The following is a 23,975-nucleotide window of genomic DNA, read 5'->3' as shown; positions in this document are numbered from 1 at the left end:
GCGTCCTGTGCCTGGCTGGTTCCGGTGCTCTCAAGGTTCCTGTGCTCTCGGAGCTCTGGTACTACCAGGGATCCTGAGCCCCTACCCCAGCGGCTCTTCGCCGTGTCACTGTCCCTGCCTATGCAACCTAAGCCGTCTCCGACGCGTACGGCGGGTAAGCGACGATTACAACCACACATGAGCGAACCTATGCAGTTGGACCGTATGTCACGACGCCCGGACATCGCACGTTAGTGGGCGAGGTACGGTAACTGTGCAGTGTGCCGCGTCGTCGTATTTCCCGCCGCATTAGAAGACAGTCTTAATTCGTGCTAAGTTTGAAGTTTTGTATGACTGCAGTGTGGTTAATTATATGTCCATCGGTGCAACCAGTCCGCCTATCACCTTTGAGTCCTTCCTCACCGCAGCTCACGTCAACAAATGTGACGGTTCACATTATTACCCTACAGCCATGCTTGGTAAAAACACGGATAGGAAATGCTTATTTAAACATGTGGCTTCAGCTTATTCATCGACTATAACTGCATTATTAAAACTTAGTTCGCTGACTCCAATATGATCAGATCCACACTCCTTGATATAATGCCAGAATGGCTTGGGATTCGTTGTCGTTTTACTATTGAGCCCTTAGAAATATTTTTCTTTTGCTTTTTCCACACTTGACTTATACTGCTCTGTTAATTTACGGACAACACATCGCCTTTTCTTGATTTCTCTCAAAATACCACACGTCATCCGTTGCTTCTTGCATTTATTAAGCTTGTCTGCTTCTTTCGCAGGTAGAAACTTATCCACAAGGGCTAATAGCTTATCCCTAAACTTAAGCCATAAATCGTTTATACTATGGTTTTCAGCAAGGTACTCAAACACGGGCAAATTAGCTTCTAGCGTTTGGGCTATGCTTGAGTAGTCATCCCTGATGTATAGGAAAACCTTTGTTGTTGCACAACTTAAGGTTCTTGCACTTTCTTTTTTAATTTCTACAACTGCCATGTGGTCACTGATACCTGGAATGGCACTGACATTATTCACCAAACTGGGGGAATTTGAGAACACGAGGTCTAGAACGTTATTATTTTTCGTTGGGCAAATAACAATCTGAGTAACAGCAAAATAGTCAGTTGTATTTGTCATTTATATGTCTACACGGCACCCGATGCCTCTTACACATACTCCATCACGTCACTCTATGTCTGGTAGGTTAAAATCACCAGCAAGAATGAAAGCCCAGCTTGCAACTTCCGAGATTTCATTCAGCAATTGAAGTGTATTGTAGTCCGAGTTCGGTAGTCGGTAGAATACACCTACAGCGAACAAAGAATTATCATCTATAGGGTAACTGTGCACCAAACATATTCGACATCACATGGGATGTCTAAGACGGCAGATTTCAAGGAACTTCGCACAAGTAAAAATACATCGCCCCCATGGCTCGGCCTATCTCTACGGTACGCGAAAAATTTGCTCGGAAACATCTCACGATCGCTGATATCACAGTTCAGCCACGATTCTATGCCAATAACTACGTCAGCTCTCACCGACTCGATTAGTCCTGCCAATTCTTCCGTGTTATTCGTTACACTCTAAAGTTTATTAACGGCAACCAGTTGTGCCGTGTTAGTTTCTTTCCAGGCAAGCATAATTTTGTTCTTTGTAGCGGAGCAACTACCTTCTTTTCGTCGTCCCATACGTAAGCTTTTTCATCAAAAGTAGGTCTATCAAAATTCAGTTTAAGTTTTGTTTTCTCGCCTTTGTGTGCTTTACCGTATTCCCATAGTCGCTTTCACCCTTTCCGAGTAGCTGGAGCATAACCCTGATCAACTCTGTACTCTAAACCCCTAAATTTTCTTGCGTTGGACAAACTTTGTTGTTTTTCTTATTCGAAGAGAGGTTTATGATAATCAGCCTCTTTTTTTTTGTTCTCGGTATACACTAATTCGACGTGCTTTTTGTAGTGATGTAACTTCATTTCCCAGCTTGTCGCCAACAATCTTTTTAATCAATTCCTCAGATTGGTCCCATGTTTCCGCCCTGTTGTCATCTACTCCGTAAAACAAGAGGTTTTGTCTCCGACCTCTGTTTTCTAAGTCAACATTCTTAACCTGCAAATCCCTCAATACTTTCTGAAGAGTCTCAAGTTCACCATTATTATGCTGTACAACTACTCTACCAAGGTCCTGAACTTGTTTCTCAGTTGCTCCAAGGCTGACTTCTATATCCGCTATCGTTTTTTCATGTACTGCGTTCCTGGAGTCAATAGAATCTAGCTTATTCAAGACTGCAGTTTGCCCTTTTTGCACGCTTTGCAATATTTCCATTTCAACAGAAAACTGGCTAAGTTCAATATCGCCGGCAAGCAACAAAAACAGGAACACGTAAAAAACCTGTTGACAAATATAAAAGACCTACTTCGAGGCACACGCGCTCGTTTACTACAATGAACATCAGCAAAGAACATAGTGGGAGGAGACGCTTTCACTTTTGAGCCCCGCCTGGGCGCAACCTGGGTCTAGCTAAAATGGCGATACAAAACATGGAGACTAATGCAAAGCTGCACATACCACACCTTTACCACATTACGAGGCCTATGGAGCAGCACATGCCTGAGCTAGCTGTCTGAGCACACATTACCATATCAAAACTGTCATTGTGCCTTGACAACATGGCCACTACAGCAAAAAATACTACACACTTTTCTCCTAGGGCGCAAACTGGGTAGAAACCATACGCAGTTTATTCCTTCCTCCGTGAGGAGCGCTATGGCGTGGGTTTCTTCTAAATGCAAACCGCCATTCCTTGCGAGGCGCACCAAGCACGAGGTGCACCGGCACGAACTTTCACGCATCAGCAAGTGTACGTGTAGTTTGGTCTTAAACCGGCGCCTGGGTCATCTGCTTCCCTTGCTTGTACCGTTCCAGTGTATCAGCTAACAGGTCACCCGCCGTGGTTGCTCAGTGGCTATGGTGTTAGGCTGCTGAGCACGAGGTCGCGGGATCGAATCCCGGCCACGGCGGCCGCATTTCGATGGGGGCGAAATGCCGAAACACCCGTGTACTTAGATTTAGGTGCACGTTAAAGAACCCCAGGTGGTCGAAATTTCCAGAGCCCTCCACTACGGCGTGCCTCATAATCAGAAAGTGGTTTTGGCACGTAAAACCCCATAATTTAAAAAAAAAAAGCTAACAGGTCCTGCACGTCTGCTAGCCACAGGGTTAGTATGTTGGGGGCGAGGACTTACGGAGTCGCCATCTGTTGGAAGTGCCTTGCTTGCGTAGTACGAGGGACAACGCGGCGCCTCCTCATAGGTTTGGCTGTCGGCGCTCAATAAAAGCACCGCGTGGGAGCTCTCCTGCAAGTTTTTTTACTGTCAAATTAATAATCTTGGACAAACAGAAAGCATAGAATGGTTTAATGATGCTTTTTACCGAATGCCTACAGTGTACGCCCACTGCGCATGGTCGCCACGATGAAGTCCCCCAAACCGCTTTCTTGTAAAAGGTAGGCGATTGCTGAGAGTAAACTATGTTAAATGTGTTCTTATAGTGGGCTGGCTGCATAACCAAATGAAGCATACCAGAATGAAACCTCAATGCAGCAATCGCATGGGTTCGTAGTGGACGACTGTACGTCTGCATGCACGTCTGTGCATAATGGCTTTCGGTGCGAGCATATTTTCGCACCATGCTGGCAGCTTTAGGCCGCAGCATATGATCATTTGACAGCACACAAGCAACCATTTGCGTGGATACTATCAGAGCTGTTCCAAATTATACCGTTATAATTAGGGACTTCAACCCCTAATGCGACTTGTGCTAAGCCATCGAGACGGTTAAATTTTTTTCCGTTTTCTTCTAAGTTCTTGGACGTTTCAATATCATTATTCCTCAAGTTGCATCACACAGTATTTCTATCGGTCTTCTCCGGGAGAAATTTCCTGCTGCTTCTTTTTCTTAATCCAGTATAAATTACTGTTTTGTGCTAAAACGAACACGAGCATATGCTATCCCTTTTTTTGTGTGTGCTTCTTGCCCTTGCCTTTCCATTGCAGTGAACAGGCAAATATCTAGCATCAACAAGTTCACAGACTAAACCTTCATGACATTAGCCAGGCTACGTGCGCGAAAGCGTCTCAGTGCACGCTTTCTACTACGCACTGTGCATCGTAGCCCCAGTGCCGCAGCAGAAATCTTCCTCGCGGAAATGCTTGCGGCACACCCGAGTTGTAGCCGATAGCTGTTTGTCGGTTCTCAGTTTCGTTATCCAAGCTTCACGCAGCCTCTTGTCCAGCCTCTTACCTGTGAAGGCTTCAGAACGCTCCGTTGCATATGCCCGGTACTACAGCACCGAGCAGTAGCCTACCATGTTGTAGTTCTTCAAAGGCAACCACTACCTATTATAGTGCTGTCACGTGTTGCCAAGCAGACACCCCAAGCGGGAAAATGTCCTCACTTAATCAGCACCGCAGCTCAGTTGAACTTCAAACTTTCGTTTTCAGCTTGCTTCGGTGCTTCCCAAGCAGCCAACGCGGCCACTATGTCCACGTGATACCTCATACCACGTCATACCGACGGCGGCGCCAGCTTTTCCAGTGGTGGAGTTCGCCCCCCAATACTACTATCTGCTTCATATGCTGGGCCTACACCATTGTGCGCCCGCAACGTTCTTTTAATGCGAAACATCCTTCTCAGAGTCGAGCCAGTTTTCGGTATCTGGTTGTCTACGTTCGACACGGCCCCTTTCCTATCACTTTGTATTGATCATCGTTACAAATTTCACATTCTTAGCAAAAACACTGACGCTTAAAAAGTTATGTCTTAAGGAGAGTTGCGCCTAAGAAAGAATTAACACAGGAAAAAAAAAAAACGAGGTAGACGAAAATAGCACAAAGTTATTCTAAGCCTACAAAGTTATTTTCTCGCCTGGTGATGCAGTGATTGAAATGACCTACCTGTTTCTGTAGCCAGTATAGCTAGAGGACCTCATAAATTCCCCAACATGCTAGGCAATTTCTTTAATATATATGCATTCCTTTCCTTGCGATCAACTGTTTTAGATCTGCTCTTGCACTCAAAACGTACTGTGAGTATTATGAAACTGGCTTTCGCTTTGTGCTCCTTTCTCTTCAGTGTGCATTTTGCTCAGCTTCGTTTAACAGCTTTATTTGTATCTGCGATGAGTCAACATTACCCTTTCTTTGAATACCTAGAACGCATTTCCATGCTTCTTTGACAGCTAGTGTATCCCTCTTCCTTTGAGTTTTATGTACTTGTTGACAACATTAGTCCCTCCCCTTCATAATGCTCTTAAAAAAATTTAAACTATGGGGTTTTATGTGCCATAACCACGATTTGTTTATGGAGCCCACCTTAGTGGGGGACCCCGGATCAATTTTGACCCCCTGGCGTTCCTTAACATGCACCTAAATTTGTGTACACGGGTGTTTTTGCATTTTGACCCTATCTAAACGAAATCGCTGTGGCCGGGATTTGATCCCACAACCTTGGGCTTAGCAGCACAACACCAAAGCCACTAAGCAACCACGGTGGGTCCCCTTCATAATGCCCTGAGGATATCACAAACAAATAAAATAGACTGATCGGCAGTGACCTCTGCGTGAAACCAACGTTTCCACGATGGGCAACAACTGTTTGGGGACAACAGCCTTGGGCAACGGCACAGTTTACCAAGGCAAGTGCACTACTGACCTTACTAGCTGTTGCCACGATAAGGGCCAAAACTTGGCACCAGGCTTTGCTTAAACACCCACTGTAGATAACTAAAGGTCACCATTCTCCTGTGACACCGTCATTTTGCTTTCATACATTTTTCCCAAGGAAGATAACAGCAGTACTGACCCTTAGCGGCACAGGTGGCCCATCCGGCCATGGCGGAGATGAGGTCGAAGTCCTGGCGCCCAAGGCCCCATGCCTCAAGTAGGGGACGCCCCACAAAGGAGTCCCAGTAGCAACGGTGATGGCAGCACGTTGCCATGAGAACGCCATGGACACCGCTGCACACGGTCCACAACTGTAACCTCTGTCTGGCTTTAAACATGGTGACACAACAACGACATGACAATGAAACTGCGTATATATATATTTTTTTTTCACATTACAACCACTTTATGCCAACTGAAGCAAGCACAACCTGGTAAGATAAGAAAAAAAAAACAAAAGGGACTGCTCCAACATAAGGAAAATCTATTGCAAATTCGTTGAGCTGGTTGGCAAAGTGTACGCGGTGAAAGATGGGAATGGGGAGTCGGTACGTCTTTCGTTATGTTTAACAGTCTCGGAAGAGCACAGCAGTTTACGATAGGTAGCGAGGCACTGGAAGTGTTAAGGGAATACATCTACTTAGGGCAGGTAGTGACCGCGGATCCGGATCATGAGACTGAAATAATCAGAAGAATAAAAATCGCCTGGGGTACGTTTGGCAGGCATTCTCAGATCACGAGCAGCAGGCTGACATTATCCCTCAAGAGAAAAGTTTATAAGAGCTGTGTCTTACTAGTACTCACGCACGGAGCCGAAACCTGCAGGCTTACGAACAGGGTTCTACTTAAATTGAGGACGACGCAACGAGCTATGGAAAAAGCAATGATGGGTGTAACATTAAGGGGATAAGAGAGCAGGTTGGGTGAGGGAACAAACGAGAGCTAATGACATCTTAGTTGAAATCACAAAAAAGAAATGGGCATGAGCAGGGCATGTAATGAGGAGGGTAGATAACCGATGGTCATTAAGGGTTACGGACTGGATTCCAAGAAAAGGGAAGCGTAGCAGGGGGCGGCAGAAAGATGGGTGGGCGGATAAGATTAAGAAGTTTTCAGGGACAACATGGCCATAATTAGAACAAGACCGGAAGAATGGGAGAGGCCTTTGCCCTGAAATGGGCGTAGCCAGGCTGATGATGATGACCTCTTTCGTTACCGTGCCAAAAGAAATTGATCGATTCGATCTACGCTTTCTCTATGCATTATTAAACATCTTCGTTTATATTCTTCTACTAGCAAAGACATGCGCTGTCTGAAATCACGACTGAACTTTAATTCCTTGTGAGATTTCACAATTGCAGATTGGGAAGTGTGTAAAAAACAAAACTTCGATTGGAGGTATTGTCGGAACTATATTGCAGTACCATCAGCACTTTCTTAATAAAACGATGTAAAACTTGCACTTTGTTCGACTCGGCAACATACTTTTTAATGACAGCAACAGTGAACAAGCAGAAGCTCCTGTCAGGTTGTCCAATTATGCGATCTAAAGTTTAGGCTATCGTAACAACGTTAATGGTATGTGCTCAGGAGTGCGCGTTATTTTTGTAATTGTGTGCGGCTAATACGAAGCGCAACTTTCACCATGGGTTGCTTCTATCAATGAGGGTTTCGAGAGCGTAAGTACAAATTTTTACGAGCAGTCCTTCCCACTGTGCGGAGTTTTGGCAAACACAAAACATTGCAGTCAACTTAAGACCAACCTTGGACCAATCCTTGACTAGCAGACTAATTTCTTACATTTGAAACACTGCTTATGCAAGTGCCCTTATTTATCACTGTACAATATTGTGTAACCTTCCACACTACCCAACAATACTGTATAGGAACTGAACAAAAAGTGTGGATGCTCCAGTACTACTTGAACACGCGCTAGACCAGTTTGTTTGTACACAAAATCCGATTGAACGCAATAATAAAGTATGACAAAGCTTATGCATACTCTGTGGCTTGATGACCATTGCGTCGCGAGTCTAAAAAATGCATTAGGAAATGAACCAGGTGCCTGCTGCAATGAGAAAAAATAAATGCTCCCTGAACAACAGGAACTTATCCATTTTTACATTTGCGAAGCTGCTGTTTTCTGCATAGAATTGGCATCACCATACGCGCCGACTATGGGGGGTGCCTGAGCCCCCCTCAGCATGCACCCCCCCCCACCTAACGTGTCATTTTCGCTTTTGTAACCAACATAATTTGAGGTTTCCTTTGACTTGCCTCGACCTTTTCACTTAAAATTTTATTGCGCATTATTGTTTTTTTCTGCATCATTGTTGCCGCGGATGTGCACGGATCTTTATACTTTATTGCTGCAAATCTTGACAATAGAAGTACACTAGAAGCACACTAGAAGTACCAGCGGCGGCTCCCTCATTCCTAGTTTCTCACTTAAACATTGCTTTAAATTTCCACTGTAAACATCATGCACATACACAATATAGTTTACTATATAGACAGGAGAAAGTTTCTTACATCTTTAAGGAGAGGGAGGTAGCCAATTAACAATTATTTCTAAAGGTATGGATAGCTTATGCCTAGAGAATGAATATGTAGCTGTATGTTCACCTCATTTCAAAATGCTTCACGCGCTTTTTGTTTACCCTGAAAAAAAGAAACTGTACACTTTAGTGACTACTTCGGCATATTTTTATCAACGGCGTGTAAATGCACGTGAATGATGTGTGTCTCAGTATTGCTTCTCTTTCCAGTAAGCAAAGTTAACTACTCATTTCAAGAACACTTCGAATAATTACAACATTTAGTAGGAATGGAAACATCGTCATTTGCACGTAGAGGTCATAAATATATACAGGGTGTCCCAATTAACTATCATGCTCCAAGATTTAAAAAAAGCAATACGTTACTCGTAGAAAACCTAGTGCATATTGTTCCCAGTACAGTGGAGTAGCTGCAAGTTATTTTTTCGTTACTCCGATTTAATTAGGTAATTTTAATTAATTATCTAACTCGAGACGTACTATCATAATTATAGAAGTGCCAATGAGGCATTTGTAGGCACAGCCAAGGGACATCTGATGTGGTATTTTGAGCGACGTACTAATTGCGCACTATTCTTTCCCGATTCATAAATAAACCCTGCGAAATATGCAGAATCACAGGTGACTGCACTCCCACCAGCATTATAAAACAGCGCCCTCGATCAGGCTCCTTTTGAGTTAGCCAGAACGAGATGAAGGAAATAAAGAAAAAAATTACCGCCCAAGCACTCCGTCTAGATGGTCGACCAGCGAAGCTGAAACGCGCGGCCCCGCTGTTTATCGCTGTATTAATCCCGACGTTTCCTTAAACGACGGCTTAGTAGGCTGCCGGATCCTCGGTACGCACTTGGCTGTTGCGCTTGCCTCCGCGAGCCTGTTCTTGTGCTCTGCCTGCAGCATCGAGACGGCATAGACGAGTTCGTTCGCGGTTCTGCTCGCGGCGTTGATCGAAAGCTGCCTGCTCCTCAGGAGTATGTATGATGCGTCGCCTACTCGTGTCGGAGCTGGACAGAAACTGCTGCGCACCCGCTCAGCTGCGACGGAGAGTAACGACGTCACTACTGGCGCAGCCAATCGCGCGCCTCTTTTGCTTCTTTTTTTTCATGCATTCGCTTGGAGTTGCGTCGGTGCAGTTTTCGGCATACAGGCGACAGACGGACGGACGAATCTGCTACCCATATAAAGCTTCCCTGCAAAACATCTGATCGAGCTAGTGCCTTATCTGCCGCGCCTCGGCCGAAGTAACACGTCGCATTTGTCATTAGTTGGAAACAGGCTGTGATAGCTGTTGTCTTAGCGTAGATGAAGTGCACAGATGTCTTTTTTTTTTGCCACAATACCAATCACCACAAAAAAAAAATTTACAACGTCACTGCAAATGCTTGAAGGTGTGGTTCGTTTCGTCCTAGTCACCATGTCTTTCTCTAGTGAGCAGAACCTAAAAACGATCTTTGCCTTGGGAGCTGCAAATGACAAGCCGCAAACATATATAACAAAGGTGTCAGTTATCATCAGAAATGATCAAAACCTCAGACAAGCTGGCAGCTTCAAGAAACAGCGGCGTAGGACTCCACCTTTGATTCCTAGCCTATGCACGAATGTTCTAGCATTTATGGCCTCATTTGTGTAGGGTGTGGAATTTATGCCGGTGCTATAATCAATCCGATCTTTTTCGAACATACACTAACTGAACAGCGTTACGTGGACAAAATCCTTGAAGGAGAGGTAGATGACTTTCTCAGCGAAGTCTCGCTGTCACGTCTTCCACTTAAGGGGTATCAACAACATGGGGCACAAGCACGCAGTAGCAGTAGAGCCTGAAACTGGCTGGATGCAATTTTTTATACGCAATAGATTGGAAGGCACGAGCCTGTATATTAGTCGGCTGGGTCACCCGACCTCTCTCCACTCGATGTGAAAGATCGTACTTACATGATCGAGACAGACTCAGATTAGCTCAAGACAAGGATAACGGATGTCTGTCATAGAATTCGAGCGTCGGTCATCAAGAAAGCCACTGAAGATGTGATAAACTGGACCCAGTACTGCATAGCTGCAGGAGGAGACCTATTCCAACCCGTACTCTAGGCACCAGCTGGAATTCAACGGAGCTTACGAATTCATAGATAATAAGGGCACACTGAAATGTGATGTATCTTTTTGTTGTTTTTTGTACCGGCGTCCGGATTGCTAATTAGGATAATCTATAAGTGGTTATTTACTTTATTAAACACATCGGTTTGGCATTTTCTCAACACAACGCAAGTTCCTGGCGCGAAATATAGAGCGCACATACTCTGTTGTGCAGTGCGAGAGAGCAAAGACGGGGTTTTGAAACATGCTATGCCTATTACATTGCTTTTCGCGTTTCGTGCGTCGCTTGAGCCACGTTATCAATGGGCTTTTGTTATCAATGTGATCAGTCGGCTTCGAGAGACGGATAATAACTCTCACGTAGAGAGGAAGGAATAGCTGCAAAGCCACGAAACCTGCTGTTGGTGCTCCTTCAGAACCTTGATCAAGGTGATGCACTGTCTCTTCGGGTTTGTGACAGGCAATGCACTTGCTTTCAATCAGGTTATTTAAGGGCGCTGCTTTAGGATGCGGGTGGGAGCACAGTTATGTGGTATTTTTTTATAATTTGTCAGGTTTGTTTGCAAGTCGGAAAAAATTGCACGCAATTAGTATGTCACTGAAAACAGAGTAATTAGATGCCATTTGGGGGTGCCTACAAGTGCCCTATTTCCATTTTGATAATTAGGACAGTACTTCTCGAATTAGATAAATACTGGCAATTGTCGAAGTAAATTTTAGGAACCAAAGAATTACTGGCGGCTGCTCCACTGTACTGGAAACAATATGCACTAGGCTTTCATCGAGTAACGCAACTGCTCTTTTTCGATGTCTTGGTGCATGATAGTTCGGGTACCCTGTATAATTAGCTCAGTAACCTAAATGAGGCCAAGCCGGATTGACTCAAAATCAGAATCAATAGCAGTCATGCATAGGAGCGCTTATACTTGGACAGAAAAAGGAAAAAAAACTGAAAGAGGCTGCAGTTTTGCCGGAAGGCGAAGGAATATTAGTGATAGCGCAGTATAAAACAATTTCACGAAGGAAGACTACACCACCGAGAGACGCCAGATTCTTGGTGCTGCGGGAGTACTCGGGCTGTGAAATTGAACTGACTCTTAGTATGAGGTCTTGTAAATTCTCATATTTCTCATATAAGGCCGTCACTACAGTGAACAACTCTTCGAGGGCACACGAAGTTTCTTTAAGCGCAAGATATATATATATATATATATATATATATATATATATATATATATATATATATATATATATATATATATATATATATATATATATATATATGGGGTTCGGAAAGATGAGGGAGCCCTCCCTGTCCCGCAGAAAATCAAAACTTTCCACCTATGGGCATCATTATGGCTAGTATTGATGCGGACAAATCTGTGTAATAATTTTTTTGCATGGCCTGACGTACAAAAGCCGGGCACTAGGAGCCAGAGACATATTTTGTGTATTTCAGATATTTTTTTATTCTTGGTACTCATACTAAAAAAATATCAAATTATTACTTTCATTTGTGTTCCTTGAGGTGCTTTCTTTAGGGAGGCCTGGCTGTTGGGCTAGTTGGTCTAGCATTATAATTATGGTAGATCAGCGCAAATTATTAACAGACCCAAAGAACAAAGCAGAAAAGCATGGACATTACTAGCAACTGTTTATTCTCCTGTCAGTCATGGATATTTGTACAATTTGTTGCACATGCACGCCGTCGCATCATCGCATCACAAGAAACCAGGAGACAGAGCTTTCGCATATCAATGAGCAGCTTGCATGAATTCATACTCGGACGAATGCAAGTTAACCGAAGCTTCACTAATACACATACAGGCATTCTTTTATGTCAACAGCATTCTTTGGGTACTTAGCGCACTTTCTGGGGGCTATCTTTCTATCTACGCATGTTTATACCTAACCATTTTCCCGCCTAACTGGGTCACTGGGTAGTGAGTAGTCCAATGGGAAGCGCATCGGGCTACTGTGCTGAGATAATTGGGCTCAAACCCACCCATTGGACCTACCTTGGTCACTGAGTGTGGGCCAATGTGCCGCTCTTGAGCAAATCTCTTGCACGCCGACAAGGGTTACTGTAGACGCTGGACTGTGTAGTCACCGTTGTGAAGAAACACTTAGGCTTTGATTTGGAGTGTAACTCGCTCTGTGGTAGTCTCCAATGAAATTCTTTGACAAACGCAAGTTTGCTAACTAGGTATTTTCCAATAGATGTATACCACTCTTCAATGAACGTCTTTGACACCAACTTGGCTAACTAGGCATGTGCCACTGGGAATGTGCCGCTCTAAAATGACAAAACAAGGTAACTTAAATTTCTCCAATGCTGGGTGTAATGTTTCCCACGGCCAGAAAACCAACGCTTTAGCAGGCTTTGCCCCAAATGCAGGGGGTATTTGCCATTTTTCAAGGAACGCCTTTTGCACTGTGACGGTTAGGATCGTCAAGTTGCGAGGCATGTGACATGAGGGAGATGGAGGAGACGGTGCGTGATTATGAAGCACACAACAATTATATTAGACTGCATACAGACACGAAAACTATCTGCAACTAGATCCATGCATGTATGATTGTTCGAAAACAGGGAAAAATCTTATGCCGTCTCATGAGGGTGCTGTTGAAGAGGCGTGGTGAGACTGGTAGAGTCCTTGAGATGGGACAGTGGTGGGTAGAGTGAAGATTGACATGGCAAGGTGGAAGGAGCAGCACGGAGCAGGAAAAGGTGGGTCGCCCACAGCTCCTTGACGGCAGCAGGCCGCTTCGAGGCCTCGTGCCAAGCAACGACCCGAGGCATCCTCTGTCCCAAAGACGGATGCCCGGTTTGGTGAACCTCATGTATAGATGCGGGTTCTGTAGGCTCTGTGGCCCTAGTCGTGCCGACGTTCCAACGCACATATTTATTTGCTGAATGAGCATCACTTGCACTTTTCTTCTTCTTGTTAGGGTCAGCCTCATTGTTGTCTGCTCTTCCTGGTCTCATTTTGTGAGTACTTCGTCACAATCACCCCCCACTTCAGGAAGTTTTGTTCCAAATAACTTGAGCACACTTAGTATACGTTGGTCCACTGTAGCACACACACACTACAGGAGCATTAACACTGCCCCACAGTTCTGAGCACCGCACACTCAATACACATAAGACTACATAAAATTTAACAAAGCATTACAGTGCTGAGCACCGCACACTCGGCACATATGACATTTGCAACTACACAACACAACCCACAAAAGTAAAATGCCGTGAAATGTTGTTGAACATTAAAGTTACACCAGTTAGAAGTACATTCTTTCAAAATACAACATTTCCATGTACGCACCTTTCATGTACTTGGCCAACCCACTCATATAGCCCGCACCTACCTTCTCGCTGCCTTTCATATACTCAACGGAGAAGTAATACTCTATAAGTGTGAGGCTCCAGTGTAAAACAGCGTTGTTGACGTGCTTCGCCGACTTCATGAAAAAGGGGCTTATGGTAATTCTGTAATATGAACGTGCGTCCAAACAAGTAGATGTGAAAGCTTTGGAATGGCCCATGTAAGAGCTATGGCTTCTCGCTCGATTGTCAAATATGCAACTTCGCATGGCTGTAGTCCATAGCTTGCATATGACAGCAGGTGCAGAATTCCTTCATGACGCTGCATAATTATGGCACCAATACTTGTTGATGATGTGTTGGTGCTGAGTACAAAAGAGTTAAAAATCCGGTGCTCTATATAGGTGGTGTAGACAGCAAAGTCTTGAGTCCATCAAAGGGTTTCTGTTCACGTTCTCCCCAAACTACTTTGTTAGGGCCTCTTAGCTAATTCAGTGTGCGGGCAAGATACCTTGGAGTAATTGTGTACGAGTCTGTAAGCCCAAGAAACGAGTGTACTTCTTTTTCATCTGTGCACACTTTGCAGCCTGTATTTTCTCAAGGGTTTAAACCTGCGGTCGGATGATACCATTTCTAACTAGCTGATGAATTTCACTGACCTTTGACCAATTTCACTTTTTGTTGGCCGCATTGTCAACTAAGATTCTCTGACTCATTGGAGAAAGGACTTAAGTGTAGCCACGTCTTCCTCCCAAGTTTCAGTGGCAATGAGCACATCATCGAAGTAGTAGTAAATATGCGGGGAAAACACAGGGAAGGCGGGAGATGAAAATTCAGGATGATGAGCAAAACGAGAACAAGGTGAAAGCCAGAGCCAACGTTTCAACAAGTGGACTTGCCTTTTTCAAGCTGAGATAAGCATTCCTTAGCACAGTATATATAGGTACGGTTCTTCTGAAGGGGAGAGGGAGTAATGCAGGTGGGCGAGGTAATGAATGAAGGTGTGTTAGCGGCGAGGGTGTAGAATTAAAAAGAAAGGTGTGCTATTCAGTGTCGGTTGAGGAAGGTGAGGTAGCGTTATCTGTCAGCCGGTTGACATGTCAAGGTAGGTTCCTTTTTTCGTGGAAGGGGCCTGGACGACGGGAGAAGGAGGAGTGAATATCTACTCTGCTGGAGGTCAGTTAACTATCGTCTCTCAAAAAGAGAATATGAGTAGCGGCAGAAAATGGTGCTCGTGGAAAAAAAAATTCAATAAATACATAAAAAAAGAATGAAAGAAAGGAATAGAAAAAAAGAAATAAAAAATAATTAGGTGTTGTTGTTTATAGTTTAAATTTAGCACAGGAAATATATTCTAAAGATCCCTTTGAAATGTTTGTGCCTATTGGTTGCAATGTCTAGAACTTATGGATGAGGTACAATTTTATGCATTTCCTGTCTCGTGCAGAACAAAAAATTTGATTTTAGGATGTAACGTTTAAGTTCATCAAAGCCATCAAATATGTGGTACGTCTGCTACCAATTTTCTCATAAAGTGGTTGAAAACAGCTGGGGCAGTTTTAATGCCAAACAGCATGAAGCGAAACTAATACAGGCCTGAGGCCATAGCAAAGGCTGTCATTGGTTTTAACTCTTTATGCATGGGCATCTCCAAGTAACCATTAGCAAATTCAACATTGGAAAAATACTGTGCAGTCCCTAGTTATGAAAAATAATACCCACACGTGGTATAGGCTCATTGTAATTGACCAATAATTTGTTGAGTTGCCTGAAATCACTGCATCGACGCATTATTCCACCGTTTTTCTTGACAACTATAGGCGACTGGTAGCCGGACTCAGATGGTTCTGTAATGTCTTGCCATATCATTTCTTCAATTTCTTTTTGTACTGCTTCTTGGGTAGCAAACGGTATTGGATACGGCCGCATGTTTACGGGTGTATTTGTGGTAAGATCCAGTTTGCACTGGACGAGGTCTGCTTTGCATAGAACATCGCTGACTGAATATGCTGACTGAATACTGAATATCGCTGACTGAATAGATTCTCGTATGCTCAGTAGACTGGTGACTTGTACGCGCTGGTCAAAAGAGAGCAATTCCGATATGCTCATGTTGGCAGCCAATTATTTTCCTTGAAATGGTACATATGGTAGATTTCACTTTCTTCAGTCTGACAAGCAGCTGACGCTCCCTGAAATGGCGGCGATATAGGTGGCTGTTCCCCCTACTTTTTCCATTTATATGAAATAGCGTTGTTCTTATCCCGAGCTCAATAACGTAATCCACATCAATTCTCCTCTTAAGTACAGTAAAATGTCCTTTCCACGCAAGAACCAATTTGTTAGTGAAGTTGTCTCGTACAGATAAGTGGAGTGGTTTGGCCTTCCAGTCGTAGTGCTTATTCTGTACAAGTTATGCTTTCTGAAGCTCCTCCTTGGCTAAACGGCGAGTGTCTTCAGGACACTTCCGGAACTCAACTGTATACCAGTATAACATTTTTGCGTCATCATCAAGATGATCAATAGTCCACAATTCTATTAATATCGCCATGGGCCCACTGACGTAATGGCCATACAGCAAGTCAAAGGATGCAAAGCCCAAACTTTATTAAAGTACTTTGCGATAAGGGAAAAGCAATGGTGCCAAGTACCGGTCCTATCTTCTCGAGCTCTCTTTACATATTCGCCTTATCATTTGTTTAAGTGTGCCGTTGGACCTCTCCACAAGGCGATTTGCCATGGGATGATATGGAGTTGTTGGCATCTGTGTAAATGAGAGAGGCCGGCTTAACTCCTTCATTGTGTGTGACGAGAATGATGTGTCTCTGTCCCAGATTATCTCATGTGGGAGTCTTACACGAGAGAACATCTCTAGGAGCACCTCAGGGATTTTTTTCATTTCAATACTAAGCAGTGCCATAGCATCAGGACACCACGTTGCCATGTCGAACATTGTTAGAATGTACTTATTCCCTTTCTCGGACACGGGAGATAATAGTTTTACAATCTCAACGGCAACTCTCTTACATGGAGTATCAATGATGGGAGTCTCTCCCGATGGTACTCGACCAACTAAATGTTTGGGAAAAGTCCGCTGGCAAGTATCAAACGGCTTAACAAATCGTGTGATGTCTGGCTGGACCCCAGGCCAGTAGAACTCTTCGACCACATGGTCTATGGTTCGCTTTATTCCGTGATGCCCTGCAACGATTCCTTCGTGAGACATTTTCATCACAATATAGCGTAGGTTTCTGGGTACAAGCTGTTCGACTTGTTTCTTCGACCGCAGCGTGTACTTTAGGTAAAAGATTCCCTTCTTTGAAATGTATTGGATGTTAGTGAACCTAGTATCCTGTTTGCCGACTGCTTCAAAGCATTTCCGTAGGCTGCCATCATCCTTTTGCCTGGTTCTCAAGTCAATTGGGCTGATGTCCTGGGGTCTGTAACTTGTACTGGCAGCAGATGTGAACTTGATGTTGCCTGTCTGGTTGTCACTGCCCCTGCCGACTTGTCACCAGTTTCTCTAGCAGCCAATTATAAAATGTCAGCAGAGAAGGATTCAGTGGCTGAACTGTTAGAACCTTCTAGCCTACATGATTTTTTCCACAGCGTTCAATGTATAAAGACGTCTTTTCCATTCACTGTCAGGATCTGAGGCATCCTGAATACCTTTCACGTTTCCTAAGACAATGTCGTATAAGAGAATGCACACGCATATTGACACGTGTACTTGTTTTTTTTTTCCGGGTGACCACTTTTCACCGTCTAACAAATGTTATTGCACAACGCAGGACGCGCCTGCATGTATCGGAAATTTCTCGAATGTTATCGATGGTTGTTATCGATGGTTGTTATCGATGGTTGGGCACGGCGCGGGCATCGTGAACATGCGTCTGAAACACCCGCTTCTGTTTCTTGTGCAGGCCGTTCTTTTCGTCAAAGGCGCCTCGACGTCAGCTGAACCACGTGTCAATGATTCCGTGGTGGGAGTGATAGAGCAGGAGATACACTGGCTCAACGTTTCCTTGACAAGATCAACTCCGGAAATGGTCATGCGCGACGGTGCTACTGACGTCGTCAGATCTTCAGCGCCACCATCGGCAACGTTGCCTTGCGACAATGCTATAAAAGAAGAAGCATCACGGATCTTCACCAGTGGGCACGGCGCGGGCATCGTGAACATGCGTCTGAAACACCCGCTTCTGTTTCTTGTGCAGGCCGTTCTTTTCGTCAAAGGCGCCTCGACGTCAGCTGAACCACGTGTCAATGATTCCGTGGTGGGAGTGATGGAGCAGGAGATACACTGGCTCAACGTTTCCTTGACAAGATCAACTCCGGAAATGGTCATGCGCGACGGTGCTACTGACGTCGTCAGATCTTCAGCGCCACCATCGGCAACGTTGCCTTGCGACAATGCTATAAAAGAAGAAGCATCACGGATCTTCGCCAGTGGGCACGGCGCGGGCATCGTGAACATGCGTCTGAAACACCCACTTCTGTTTCTTGTGCAGGTGAGAAACGATCGCCCCGTTCATTGTTATAGAAGTAACAATGTATGTCTGCTCCTTGTGCCGTGCCCACGGCGAGTGTTTTCGCTGTTTGCCGCCCCATACCACCACTGTATCAGGGTGCTTCCATGCCTAGAAGCCTTGTTAATGCCTTTATGTGAATTACTGCTGTTGATAAGCGGCGATGTCGAACGGAATCCGGGTCCCATGAATGATCAACTTACGGAGATGCACAAATTAATGAAGGACATGCATGAACGTTCAATTCGCATGGAAGCTGCACAGATGACGATGTCAAGCGACATCTTAGAGCTTAAGAGTCAGCAACAATCACTTACTAAAGATATTTCTACCATAGTTACGCGCCTAGAATCTGTCGAAAAGCGGACATCTATTTTAGACGATGTACAGTGCGAATTAACAACAACGCGTAAACTAACTGAGCAGCTGGAAAGCGAGGCACTTACGCTACGCGTGCGTCTTGATGAAGCAGAAGATCGCTCTCGGAGGGACAATTTAGTATTTTTTGGTATCGTTGATAACGCTTCTGAAACGGCGCAGCAGACAGAAGAAAATGTTTTAAGTTTAATTCGCCAATCTCTCGAAATAACCTTATCTGCCGATAACATTGCGCGCGCGCATAGGATCGGGCGATTTTCTACCAACAAAGTTCGACCTATTATAGTAAAGTTTTCTACCTACAAAACAAAAGAAACGATTTTTTCGAAGCGTCACATGCTCAAAGGAAGCAGAGTGGTCATGCGGGAAGATTTTTCAGCCAACACTCGTCGTATTAGAGAGAAACTAACTAATTATGCCAAAGAACTGAACTGCCCTTTCAAACTGCGCTATAACAAATTAATTGCTAATGACACATGCTACGGCTATGATTGCAGTACTGACGCAGTATATGAAATAGGACCATCCAGACGCGCAACCAATGCCGCCAACTTCTCCCCGCGGCACCTTCGTTCTGGTCGCGCACTGGCTTCCTCGGGAAGCTAGGAGAAAGCCAGGGGTGGCGGCGCTTCCGCTAACAATAGCCACCTGATTCTGCTCTCTACTAACGTTCGCAGCTTTTTGTCGAAGAAAGATGAAATGTGTGCATTGATCAACGATTCTAACGCTGATATTGTCGCGTTAACCGAAACTTGGCTTTCTGATAAAATACCAAACGAAGAGCTGTTTTGCTGTGAAAGAAAATACAAAATATTTCGATGTGATAGGTCTAATCGATGTGGCGGTGGCGTTCTTCTTGCTGTAAACATGGAAGTTGAAAGCTACGCTGTTGATATAAAGACTAGTTTGGAGGCAACATGGTGTTGCCTCAACCTGGCTTTTAAAAAAATTGTCATTGGTGTATGCTACCGCCCTCCTTCTGGGTGTTCCAATTTTCATGACGACCTTCATGATTGCCTGAATCACGTAAACATTTTGTTTCCCAGAGCGCCAGTCATTCTACTAGGTGATTTCAATTTTCCTAACATTATGTGGTCAAATTCGTACTCATATTCATCGCCTAATTCAGCTGAAGCAGATCATTTCCTTCACATCTGCTCTGATTTCGGGTTGACACAGCTGGTTCAATTTCCTACACGCGTTACAAATAATACATCTTCAATTCTTGACCTTGTTTTGACATCAACGCCGGAAATTGTATCTTGTGTGTCTAACACGCCTGGTGTTAGCGATCATGTAATTATACAGGCAAATATTTCACTGCCTTTCTCACGCGCGCGAAAGCATCTCAAAACAATACGCGACTACAAAAAAGCGGATTTCGATGCAATTAACAATGAATTATGCTCCTTTTTAGATGAGTTTTTGCCCGATTACCTTGAACGATCTGTGCAAAGCAACTGGGACTTGTTTAAAACGAAAATTTCAGAACTAACCTTTAAATACATTCCTACCAAGAAAGTTTTTTCGAATACGAGAGCCCCGTGGTACAACAGATACATAAACCGTCTTTCTAACCGTAAGAAAAGGCTCTATCGCGCTGCTATCAAATCTCGGTCGGATAGACGTTGGTCAGCCTATAAGTCTGCCACCACAACTTACTTATCTGAAATGAAACGATCTAAATTCTTGTTTTTTAATCGCACCCTTCCAGAGATGTTGAAGAATAACTCTAGACAATTTTGGAGTGTCATACGGGGCAATGAGCGCAGTGCAATAGCTTTGCTAACAACGGAAGGACATCCAGTGCCTGACGTAGAATGCGCGTCCGTATTAAATGATACATTTGTAAAGGCTTTTTCTCACCCAGTAGTTACCAATGCACAACATACCTTGCCATTACGTCATTACTTGCCCATGGACGCCATCTTTATTACTTCTGAGGGTATTCGTACAATCATTAAGAAACTGAAAAACTCATCATCATGTGGCGTCGACAGCATCAGTACAAAATTCTTGAAAAATACTATTGAATACTCCTCTATCTTATTGGCATGCATTTTTTCACAGTCCCTGCAGCTATTTAGCCTTCCGGAAGACTGGCTGATAGGTAAGGTTGTGCCAGTTCACAAGTCTGGTGTAACACACAATCCATCAAATTTCCGTCCAATTTCACTCACATCTGTTCCATGTAAAGTTTTTGAACACATTATCTTCACTCACCTTGTCAATTTTCTTGAGTCATACCAATTTTTTACACCCTCACAACATGGCTTCCGCAAAAATTTTTCTTGCGAAACACAGCTTCTAGTCTTTACTAACGACCTGCATCATTTACTTGATTCTGGATTCACAATAGACTGTATTTTTTTTAGATTACTCCAAAGCATTTGACAAGGTTAGTCATCATTTACTACTTTTTAAGCTCGGCCAGTTAAATCTAGATCCCAATGTTCTAAACTGGATTCGAGCTTTCCTTTTTAATCGTACTCAGTTTGTTTCCGCAAATGATGTTGATTCCCCAGTCCAGCCAGTGCTATCGGGAGTTCCCCAGGGGTCTGTATTGGGACCATTACTTTTTTTAATTTTCATGAATGACTTACCCGATAACATTTCATCAAAGATTTGCCTATTTGCGGATGACTGTGTAATTTATCGGAAAATAACTAACAAAGACGATGTTGCCTTACTTCAGACCGACTTAAATACTATACATTCCTGGTGTCAAACGTGGAACATGGAATTGAACATTTCGAAATGCAAATCAATGCGCGTATCCCGCACCTTATTAGCATCACCACACTATCATCTTGATAATACGCCTCTTGAGTCTGTTTCATCTTACAAATATCTCGGTGTTAACATTTGTAGTAACCTATCATGGAACCATCATGTGAGGCACGTCGTCACCAAAGCTAACCGATCACTTGGGTACTTTCGAAGAAACTTCTATATGGCACCCCCATCACTTAAAAAGCTTCTCTACACAACTTACATTCGTCCGTCACTTGAATACGCATCATCTATCTGGGATCCCGGTGGTACTACACTGATAAAAGAACTTGAAAGAGTGCAGAATCGTTCCGTTCGCTTCATCTTATCCAATTATGACCGTACAGCCAGTGTTACCATGATGAAGTCACTACTTAACCTTCCAGAACTTACAATTCGGCGTAAAATAGCCCGGATCGCTCTTTTTCATAAAATTTACTATCACAACAATAATCTCCGCAATCAGTTCATTAAATCCCCTCCTTTCATTTCATCTAGAATTGACCACCTCCAAAAAGTTGATGTTCCTCGTTGTAGAACTGTAACCTATTCACATGCATTTTTACCTAGAACCACCTCCGAATGGAATCAGCTGCCACGAGCAGCTACAGCTATCATTGATACAACGCGCTTTAAGGATTGCTTGAATAACATGCTTAATATTGCTTAATTATTTGTATTAAATTTGTCCTGTTTTTTTGCTTATTGTTGTTTTAGTTTTAGATGTTCAAATTACTCTGCTTTATCTTGGATGCGACTGTTTCAGTTCATTTTTGTATTAAGGTGGTGATTGTTCATGCTTCTTATTGTGATTGTATCAACTGTTTTTCCAATTTTCGTCTGTAATATGCCCCTCCCCTCTGTAATGTGCAAACCCTGAGGGTAAAATAAATAAAGAAAAAAAATAAAAATACTGTTTGGTGTCACCGAACCTTGTGTAATCTGATTTCATGTATGCGCGACGCGAATGGTGTAGAACTTCCTGAAAGACGCGCGGGCACCAGCGATTACTATGGAACCTTCGCCAACTGATAAAAGCCGACGCGCTTGATCCGCAGATCAGATTTTTGACGATCGCCGACTGTGTTCGCCGCTTTCATTGTGCTTTGAGTGTAGCCTGTTTTTGTCAGCACAGGTTCACCCAATACATTTAGTTTCGCCATTCACAGTTTTTTTTTTTTGCTGTGTCCTCGACCGTCACTACCAAGTGACATCTGGTGGAGGTGCTAGTTCGTTCATGTACCAGATGCCACCGACAAGCCGTCATCCAAGCCCGGACCGCAAGGACAACAACAACATCGTTCCGGAATATCGAGCAAGCAGCCGACTACAGCAGCTGACCCCGGAGCACAGACTTCTACCTGAGAAGACCAAGAAAAGCGTGGCCAAGAGAACACCAATGGCTACCCCAACGTCACCCATTCTGCTGCAATAACCTCGGGACAATCTTTATATGGAGCATCGACTACAGACCCAGAATCCTGGCTAGATACCTACAAACGAATCCCGTCTTTCAAGAACTAGGACTTCGAAGACAAGCTGCTACTTCGACTTAGAAGACGCCGTCAGAACGGGGTTCGAGAACCAAGAGTTGACCTTGACAACAAGGGACCTATTCCGTAGCAGGTTCCTGCGGACATTTACGAGCATGCTGCGCAAGGGCCGAAGCTATGCTAGACGCCCGAGTACACTTACCAAACGAGACCATAGCAATCTTCAATGAGGAGATGATGCGACTGTTCCGCCATGCCAACCCAGATATGCCAGAGGAGAAGAAAATTCGGTTCCTCATGTGTGGGGTAAAGCAGGAGCTCTTCGCCGGAATGACATGCAACCTGCCCAGCACTGTTGCTGAATTTGTTTCCGAAGCAACAACCATTGCGAAGATGCTCAATATGCGGACAAGGCAGTATAATCGCTGAAACTACACCAATGTTCAATCACTCGGCCGTGAAGACATGCGAGAGACCATCAGAGCGGTCGTTCGCGAGGAACTGCACAAGCTCTTCCATAGGTCGCAGCCTTATGTGGCCTGAATCGCCGACATTGTCAAAGAGGAGGTTCAGCGATCACTTGGGGTTACTGAAGCCGCTGTCGCCCGCCGTCAAGGTCCCCCCTGCGCGATCGCGCCAGGGCCCTGTAACGCCGCAATTCTGTCGTCCACCACTGCCGCCAGCACGCCCACTCGTCACCCAGCGCAGCTACGCGAGGAAGGCGGACATGCGGCGTGCCCCCGACCACCGCCCACTCTGCTATCACTGCGGGGAAGCCGGTCAGGTGTACCGCCGATGCCCATACCGCGACTTGGGACTCCGAGGGTTTCCCGTCAACGCGCTACGTCCTCAGCTTGGGGAGCGCCCACGTGACATCGCCGACTACCTCACCACCACTCAGTGGAGTTCTCAACGACCATCCCTTTTGCCATCACCAGGCCTCTACCTGTTGCCGCTGCGCCATCCATACACTCGTCCAGTCCGGGGCCGCTCTGTGAGCCCAGACCTGAGTCTTGCCTGCGAAGAATGGTGAATTGATCGCCACGTCTGCTTCGGGTAGTTTCAGGTTTGTCCCGGAGACAGAACGAGGAAATGTTTCCTGTCAGCTTA

At 44.5% G+C, this 23,975-nt stretch overlaps 1 protein-coding gene across 3 annotated transcripts in view; it reads right to left on the bottom strand.

Moving 5' to 3' along the window:
• Positions 1-23,975, bottom strand: part of LOC126535554 (tRNA:m(4)X modification enzyme TRM13 homolog) — a 396,219-nt gene that overhangs the window by 108,818 nt on the left and 263,426 nt on the right. For 2 of the 3 annotated variants that reach the window (XM_050182379.3, XM_050182380.3), the window contains one exon: positions 5,856-6,010. The exons of the other annotated variant lie outside the window; for it this stretch is intronic. In XM_050182379.3, coding sequence (XP_050038336.1) covers positions 5,856-6,010 — 155 coding nt within the window. The remainder of the gene's footprint in view (positions 1-5,855; positions 6,011-23,975) is intronic. 3 annotated transcript variants of the gene reach the window in all.

Source organism: Dermacentor andersoni, chromosome 7 (genome assembly GCF_023375885.2).
Source record: "Dermacentor andersoni chromosome 7, qqDerAnde1_hic_scaffold, whole genome shotgun sequence".
NCBI classification, from domain to species: domain Eukaryota; kingdom Metazoa; phylum Arthropoda; class Arachnida; order Ixodida; family Ixodidae; genus Dermacentor; species Dermacentor andersoni.
The sequence above is the reverse complement of the archived record's forward strand: the minus strand, read 5'-3'. Positions and strand labels throughout refer to the sequence as shown.